Source organism: Neofelis nebulosa, chromosome 14 (genome assembly GCF_028018385.1).
Source record: "Neofelis nebulosa isolate mNeoNeb1 chromosome 14, mNeoNeb1.pri, whole genome shotgun sequence".
NCBI classification, from domain to species: domain Eukaryota; kingdom Metazoa; phylum Chordata; class Mammalia; order Carnivora; family Felidae; genus Neofelis; species Neofelis nebulosa.
The window spans coordinates 29,478,626-29,487,728 of NC_080795.1; the positions used below are offsets into that span (position 1 = coordinate 29,478,626).

Here is a 9,103-nt window from a genome sequence, read left to right on the forward strand (position 1 = left end):
ATATAAATCGTAACACTGGACTTTCCAAAACAGTACCTTTGACGAAGCATAAAAATTTAATCACTTTAATTCTACTACACCTATCTCACAGTGATACTCTGTTCCATTTCATCCAGTGAGAGCAACCAAGGTTATATGCCAGATTCAGTGATTTAAACTCATGCTTAGACTAGCTACTCAGAAATTACCTCCTGACCAAACCACACAATCTTCTTAGTATAGATTGTTTGGCTACAATTGTTTTAGGGTACGTGTCAAAATTACATCCCAGATTGTGGTAGACAAGTAAAGTCTCTCAGCAGATCTAATTTTGATCTTAGGGATAAAGAAGAAAAAGGGCTTCAAACTTCTTTACAGACAATTTGGCAGGAATTTGTTAGACTGTGGGCTCCCTGAAAGTAGGTCTTATTCACTGTTACTTCCCACATGTGTATTAGGGACATGATAAGCAAGAGCCCACAATAAATTTCTACAAAGGGAATGGACAGGAACATGAACAACAAATCCAAAGAAAATCACCCTTATTTCAACGATAGAGATTGGCTAGGCCAGAATTCTGGCTGGTTATGAGAGCCTCCGAATATTCTCAAATACTTCAGAAAGTCTAATGGAAACCAGGCATTCACCTTAAGGTGAGATTGGACAGGGCAAATTTCCATGACTTTAGCAGACTTTGTATCAAGTCACTGTGACAAGACCAGTAACTCAGGTCAGAAGTTCTGATCCTGCACACTGAAGGGGGAGGGGAAATGCTCCCGTGCCTCTCTCCTCTCTGAACCCTTCTTGAGGTGGAAGACACAGTAATCTGACTGGGACAGATTTACAAATGAATAGTGTCTCTGTGTTTTAAGAAGTCAAGCACACACAGGGCTGTAACTGCCTCTGCCTCCTTCTCAGTAAGAGTCAGGGGTAAGAAGTTTCAAGATAGGTCTTGGCTTCTTGCTTTTCCCCCTCTTTTTTCGAATGCTTCTATAATCAACTGGTAGGAACATTTCGGCGAAGGAGGAGAGGTCCCAGTTAAGGGCTGAGTACACATGTCCTTTGGAAACTGCACAGGGATGAGGGACTGGCCCAGGCAGGATTCTCAGGGGGTCCCGCCCAGCCTATCACATGCGACCACAGCCGCGGTGAGGTCACCTCTGCCTGAGGTACTTTATGTAGGAAGGAAGAACTTTCCACAAATAGAAGTTGATAAGCAGTGGCAGATCACTTCAGAAAGTTGTGATTTCTCTAGCCACAGTTCTAAGGGAGTGAATGGCAGAACATTCTTAGCACAAGAAACTAACTTGAGGGTCATAACTTGAGGTTGGCAGATCAGGGTGCTAATCCTAGCCCCACCAAACTCGCTAAGCAGCTCTAGCTGGACAAGGCATTCCACCTTTCATGGTCTCAGTGTCCTCAGTGGTCAAATGAGGGTATTGGATTACTAGATAATCTCTGTTTCCCTTCCAACTCCAGCAGTCTATGATTCAGTGAATGACAACTCTGTCTGGTATCTTAAGCACATGTCTTTCACTTGAGCCAACACAGAGCATTTGTAAGACACATGCTTGTTAGCAAATTGGAATTCAGTGTTTGCTGCACAGACTCTGCCAAAGGATTCTTCAAAGTCATCTGATATTCAAGATATAGTCTAATAGATGTGTTAACCATCCCTGAAGAGCTGGCACCTTCAAGGTGCTGCTGAATGGAAGCAGATTCCATTCAGTTAATATTTATTGAGTACCGAGAGTAGGAACTTTGACATGTATTATCTCATTTAAACATCTTTCTTCATGGTTTTTCAATAGATGAACTTTTATATATATATATATATTTTTTTTTTAATTTATTCACTTTTTGAGAGAGAGAGTGTGAGCAGGGCAGGGGCAGAGAGAGAGGGAGACACAGAATGTGAAGCAGGCTCCAGGCTCCCAGCTGTCAACACAGAGCCTGATGCAGGGCTTGAACTCATGAACCATGGGATCATGACCTGAGCCGAAGTCGGATGCTTAACTGACTGAGCCAGCCAGGTGCCCCAGTAGATGAACTCTTGATAGAAGTACTACCAGTCTTTCATATCCAGTTTTTTCCTAAACCATTATGCCAACAAATGATCAATCTCTTCAGATGCTTCAGTTCTTGTCCCTACACTAAGGCACAGCATCACAGAGCACAACCCTGGGCCTCGTTATCTCTGCCCCTGCTGTTTTGCTTAATTGAATAGCAACTTACTATTGAATCCTTCCTCCATTTGACATTGTCCTTGTATTTTTTTTTTTTTATTAAACTCTGGATAAAGATATTATTTACTGTGCTTACTGTTCCTTATATAGGAGCCTAGGAGGTTCACATTTTTGGGGGGTGGAGGGCAGAATCTCACCACTGTACATAAATACGTAAGCTTCCTTTGATCAGAAACAGAAAGGTGCAATACAAAGTTTCTTTGTTATCTCATTTAAAGCCTAGATTAGTGTCCGTTACAATAATCAAGCAATACATCTCAGATACTTTATAGCACCTATTCCTCAATCTCCTTGGCCATCCCAAGTCCTCCTGGGGTATATAAACCCCAAATAAATTATGGGAGATTCCATTTAGGTGACTAGAAGCTCAGGCCACGGATGTGAACCATGCTCCCAGTAGGTGGCCCCCCTACCTCAGGTGTGGTATTTCATCTCTATCCTCAGTTGTGGAGAAAGGGCCATATTGATTCCCAAATTATAATTTCTAATGAAACCTTCTTTCCGATACAGCATTTAGTATAGTTCTTGGTTTAAAAATATTTGGCAAATATTCATTCATACTGATGATATTTTAGAATCCAAACTGTCCTGCATTTATTCCATTCCCATTGTTTTATTGATTTTATTGGTTAACTCTTTGTTTTCTCCAACCCACTAACCTATGACCTCTTCACCATCCCTCACCCCCCTCCTGTCCTTTTCTTAAATCACAGCTTACTTTTCTTAAGTCACAGGTATACCAACTTCCTCAACAGTATGATCTTCTCTTTCTTTCCATTGCTCATCCAGCTGGCTAACCGCTATCCCTGAGGAATCCTGCTCTCTGCTTTGTCTACAAGGAGACAATATGGTATAAGGAATAAGGGTGATAGCTCTGGAGTTCAACTTCCCAAGGCTCAAACACCTGCTCTGCCACCTAATACCTGTATATCTTTATGTTGCTTAGCACCTCTGTAAAATGAGGATGATAATAATAATGCCTGCCTCATGGATATGAAATAAAAAGTTGAAATGAGACTATACATTTAGACTTGTACCAACTGACCATACTAGATAGTCAATAAGCATTATTTATTACTATTATTCCATGCATGAGTCATGGAATGAATTTGGGACAATCACATACCAAGTCAGACTTGCTTGCACCATAAGTGGAAAACCACAGATATCAGATGGGCCCTTGATACTCTCTGGCAGCTCTATTTGCTTTCTCAGTATGTTTGCTCTCCTACTCTCCCACAGCACTGTGCCAAGCCTTCAACTCTCCTCCACTCTCAGTTGATAGAAGCCATAAGATAGAAAATAGAAGCCATAAGACAAATACTACTTCATTTGACTATCATACAATATACAACTACCCATTTTCCCTACCTTTTCTTTAATTCAATGGAAGAAGTTTCTCTGCTTCTGTTAAAGGCAACCCCTGTGATTGGGTTACACGTCCCCTCCACTGTGGCTTTCCCAAGGACTTTGCTTCTGCAATTTCTCTCTTCTCTCTGCATCTTTGGTTCTTCCCTAACACGACTCCCAAGGATCCTCACTCTCTTCCAAGGGTATTCATGCCCTTGTATATCTCCTTCCATTAGTGTGGGTGGAACTTATGACCCAGTACTAACCAACAGAATATGGCAAAAATAATGGCGTACTGTTCCTGTGATTATAGTGAATTATGAGAGATTCTACCTTCCTAAGACAGGTGCTAAGATTCCCCTTGCTGGCTTGATGAAGTAAGAGGCCGTATTGCGGAAGTTCAAGTGACAAAGCACTATGGGGAGTAAAAATGTGGGTGGAGCAAAGGGGATCCAAGCAATAGCCAGCAAGAAGCTGGGGCCGTCAAACCTGCAAATGCATGGGAATGAATTCTGCTCACAACCTGAATGAACTTAGAAATGCATTCTTCCCCAGTTAAGCCTTCTGATGAAAACACAGCGCACTTAACACCTTGACTGCAGCCTTGTGAGACACTGCAACAGACCCAGTTAGGCAGAACCTGATTTTTAACCCACAGATACTGTGAGAACTGCTGTAAGCCAAAAAGTTTGTGGTGATTTGTCACACAGCAATGGAAAATGAAGGCATCCCCCTCTCCCAAAAGAAATTCCCATAATGCTGTAGTCCTTACACTAGAGTCTACTGTACCCTATGTTAAAAAAAATGTAGACCATATGCCCTCCAGATAGTCCCTCTCGCTGCTCTCTTTTCCAATAAAACTTAAGAGGGTTTTTCAGATGTGTCACTATGTCCTCACCTCCCATTCAGTGAGAGGTGAGGACATCACTGCCTTTGCATTCTGCCTTTGCATTCTTTTGTCAAGAATACCAATAAGCTCCACATTATCTAATCTAAGTGGATATATCTCTATGCCTATCTTACTCAACATCCCAGTAGTATTCAACTGTTCAGCACTCTCCACCTTTTGAACTATTTCTTCTTGGCTTATGGGACTTTACATTCTCTGGTTTCCATCAATTTGTTTGGCTGCTGCTTCTCATTCATCTTCGCTGGCTTCTCCTCCTACACCCAAACTTAAATAGTGACGTGTCCAAGTCTGGCCCAAGGCTGTCCTCCTTTGACCTACACTCCCTTTCTAGTCCCCAGCTTTAATGACATCAACATGCTACCGACTCCCAAATTTTTCTCTCTAGCCCTGACCTCTCCCCTCAGCTCCACATCCTACAGCCAGCTGCCTAATTGCATCTCCATTTGCATGTCTAATTGTCATCTCAGACTTAACATGACCAAAAAGAACACTTGATTTTTCTTTCACAAAATTGGTTGTTCCCCCAGTTTTCCCAATCTCAGCAAATGGCACATTTAACAAACCTCTACACGGGGGCCTCTCATTCCTTCACCCTCCTCCCCTGAGCCATCAGCAAGTCCTTACAGGCTGATCTTCACAAAAGATCCTGAATCTGTCCACTCCTCTCTAACTTCACTCCTGTCAACCTAGTTAATCCAAACTGCCCTCACCTCTCACCAGACTGCAGCAGTAGCCACCCAACTGGTCTCCTTGCTTCTCCCTGCTGTCTTCTATACTCTATACAGCAGGAATTTTTTTAAAAATGCAAACCACCTCGTATGCCTTTACTGCCTACGGCTTGCCAAAAACTTCATACTCTACTTTAGAAAGGCCCACCAAAGCCCTATGTTGCTGGCTCCTACCTGCCTCCCTGACATATCTCGTACCTACCAAGTTCCAGCCACATTCACCTTTTTCTCCTTCCCGCCTCAAGACTTTTGCAACTGTTATTCCCTCTGCTGGAAAGATCTTCCCAAAGTGCACGTGTCAGGCCTCAGATCAAATGTCCCTTCCTCATGGAAGTCTACCCCATACCACAGCAGCTGTCTCTTCTTTCGCCTAGACTCTGTGACATCATTATTTCCCTCATAGCACGCAATCACAATCTCAAGTGCCATACTTGTTTGTTGTTGCTGGGACTCTTTTCACTAGATGTGTGCATCTGGAAGGTGCTCACAGCTACGTTCTAGAAGAGTACCTCACACACTGGAGGTGCTCAATAAATATTTAAATAAATGAATGCATCAGTATATGCATAAGTTGTTGACACTGTATATGCATTCGAATAAAATATTAGGAAAAAATGACCTATTAGAAAATCTCTTCAGATGCAGTGTCAAGATGTCATGAAAGCAGTAAAAAATAAAAATAATTATACCTCAAGCTATTCAATGTATACATTACTGCAAAGCTGTGGGCAAACAGTGCTATAAAATGAAGCCCATTTTTTAAAGAATTTAACAGAAATTTGTCTGGAAATGTAAACAATCTTTTTTGATAATGTGAATCATCACACCCTAGTTATTCTGTTTCCATAGGTTTGATTTTTTTTCCTACATTGGGTTTACTTTGATCACGGAGCATAAATTACAATTAATTTTTCTGTCAGTATTTCTGGGCAAAAACACTAAGGAATCACTACTCGCGTTACTCAGTGTCACTGATGCATGTGACTTAATTCCAATCCCAGCTATATCCTGTAGCCATACAATGCAGGCTTTTTAGCAGACCATGGTAATGAGTAGCTCATGGTCTGGATTCCAACAAGCAACTGTCAAAAACTATCATCCCGAATGACTACTTGCTGAAAATTTCTCACTCCCAGAGCCCGTACTTCCAGGGTGGTCTAGGAAACAAATTTGTGCCTATGTCTATTCTGGGATATTCTAAATGCTGATGTTTAGCATTTCTTTGGAATTGCAATTTCATGCTTTGAGGAGTTTTTTTTTTCCCCCCAAGCCCCAGAAGATAAATAGTCTCTATTAAGCTCACTTGTTTATGTATTTCTTTTCTTCCTGATATACCACTATCCTCTGAAAACTCCGGTAAATAGTTACTCAGTTGATTTTAAGAACCACTCTTGAGGAAAAACACTAACTTCATCGCTTACCACTTGCTGCCCTCAAAACTTCTTAGCAACATACACTGTGCATGAACCTCAACGTGGTTTGCTTTGTCCAATCGCATGCCTGAAAGCCCAGCCAGTCAGTTGTGTAATAATAAACCCCTTATCTCCTGAAGATACACAAACGGAAAAATCTCTCTGTGCTTCAGTGCACAAGAGACTTCACTAGAATTCTCAGCAGAAATTCACATCCATTTTAAATGCCAAATTATCACCCCCCCCCCCACACTTTTCCCAATTTCCTCTTTTTTCCCCATTTGCAATTCCGAGGAGGGAAAAAAACCCAAAGGCTAAACAATGTCGAGTTTAAATGGGGGGGTCGGGGGGGTCGGGAGGGTCGGGAATGCCAAAAGCTGCCAGCTAAATGCAGGTAGAAACCAAGGGCTTGGTTTTTGCTTTGGGCTTACCGGTTCCCTTACAAACATCTGTGATGGAAACTCATCAACAATTGTTCTTGGATGAAGAAGGGATTGAGAGATTGACAAGAGAAGCTGCTTGCTAGTTTCAATAAGCTTGGCTAGCCCTCAGAATACGGAGAATACTCCTGCTTCCTCGGGGAAGAATAAAATCTCACTCCCTCTCTTACCTCGCGCGTCCCCACCCGGCGTAAACCCGCGCCTACCTCGTCCCATCTCCAAGTTCCCTACCTCACTGGGGAGAAGTGTCCTTTTCCTGCACCCACACGAGACAACAAACCCGACCCGGCCTTTGAGGAACTGGGGGGCGGGGGGGACCGCCTCGAAAAGGTGCTGGGGGCCCGAGGTGTGAGCTAACCAGTTCCCTCGCTCTGCACCGGCGCCGCCTGACACACCCCTCCCGGCCCGGCCTCCACCGGTCGCCAGTCCCCGGCCTCAGCCCGCTCCTAGCCCCGGGGCCGGGGCCCGTCTCCCTCCCCGGGCCGGCGGGTCCCGCGCGCGCCGCTGTGCCCAGCACGCACCTTCAACGCGCCCCGGGCCGGGCCCTTGAGGACCGCGCGGCCGGGGCCGAGGGACAGGAAGCGCTCCTCGCTGTCCTCCTCGTCTTCGTCGCCGTCCACCACCTCGACGACCACCTCCTCGTCCTCGTCTTCCTCGTCGTCATCCTCCTCCTCCGCGCCCCCTCGGGGCTTCTCCTCCACCCGCCCGAGCCCCCTCCGCCGCCTGCTCCCGCCTTCCTCGTCCTCGTCTTCCTCCCCCAGAAGCAGCAGCACGGGCGACGAGGCGGCGGCGGCCCCGGCGGCCCGAGGGGGGCCGGTCCCGGCGCTGCGCGGCGGCGGCAGCGGCGGCCTCCAGCTCTCTGGGGCCGGGGCCGGGGCCGGGCCCGGGCCGAGGGGCGGGAGCCCGGGCAAGGTGCCTTCCTTGGCGGGCGCGGGTCCGGGCGCCTGCAGCGTGGCGCCCCCCCGGCGGCTGCCCAGGCTGGAGCGCTTGGCTAGACGCCGCGCCTGCATGCCTGACCGCGGGCTGCCAGCCGCGGCTCGGAGCCGGAGAGTTTGTCACCTCCTCCTCCTCCTCCTTCCCCTCCTCTTCCTCCCCGGGCGGCCGCTGTGGTCGCAGGCGCCCGGGGCGCGGGGCTGCGGGGCGCTGCGGGAGCCGCCTCCCCGGGCTTGCAGCTGCCACTGGCTGCAGAGGCGCGGGCGCCGCCTTCGCTGGACCGGCCCGCGGGGACGCCGGCGGCCGGCAGCTACGGCGGGGCGGCGCGGCGGCCGCGGGCGGGGGTGGGTGTGAGCGAGCGGCGCGCTGCCGCCTCCGCCGCCGCCGCCGCTGCCGCCCGGGAGCCGCGGGCCGCGCTGCGCTCCATGCGGCCGGCGGCCGGGCCCGCGCGCGCCTCTCCCGGCCCGCTGCGCCCGCGCGGTCCGGGCCTACAGCTGCCGTCCCTCGGCGCGAGCTGTTTGTGTTGAGTGTTTTCCACCACCGCCCCCCTCTTCTCGAGCCATTCCTCGCAGCTCTCCGGTCCCCCCCGTTCAGACAAAACCCGGACTGGATTTATTTTCCCTACCCACAGCCTCCGCAAATCTGGTGCTTCTAAGCATTTGGCCCAGACGCTGGGGCAAACGCTAACCCGCAGCTGATTATTCCTTCTGCAGGGTGGGCGGAAGACTTTGCTGGAAGTAAGGCTGTTGGTCAAACTCAAGAGTTTGAAGGAAGAGATTTGCCGCAAGTCGTTTCAATGGTCTCTGCGGTGCAAGGCGACTACTCTTGTCCTTCTTTGAAATCCGGGGAGGTGTATCAATCTGAGATTTGGGGCCACTTCCCAATATGAATCATCCGACTCACTTGGGTTTTCAAGATACCGTTTCATGACATTGCCTGCCAATCTTAGTCTTCGACAGCACCAATCTAGGCCCTGTCCATTGAGCTCTCTTGGCACTGTGCTAAGTCTGTAAGCCTTTCAGCTTTCAAGCCTGCATGTTTACCTTAAGTACCTGATTATAACGGCCCCCTTCCAGGAAGCTTTCGGCTTCACCATTCAGTCTGT

The 9,103-nt window shown here is 47.6% G+C and overlaps 1 protein-coding gene across 1 annotated transcript in view; it reads right to left on the minus strand.

Annotated features, from left to right (window-relative positions):
- The window catches only part of ZNF704 (zinc finger protein 704), a 239,134-nt gene extending 230,944 nt beyond the window's left edge, over window positions 1-8,190 (minus strand). Inside the window, exon 1 of the mRNA XM_058699929.1 lies at window positions 7,587-8,190. Within this exon, the coding sequence (XP_058555912.1) occupies window positions 7,587-8,075 (489 nt within the window). The 5' untranslated portion in view covers window positions 8,076-8,190. The remainder of the gene's footprint in view (window positions 1-7,586) is intronic.
- Between the last annotated feature and the right edge of the window lie 913 nt (window positions 8,191-9,103).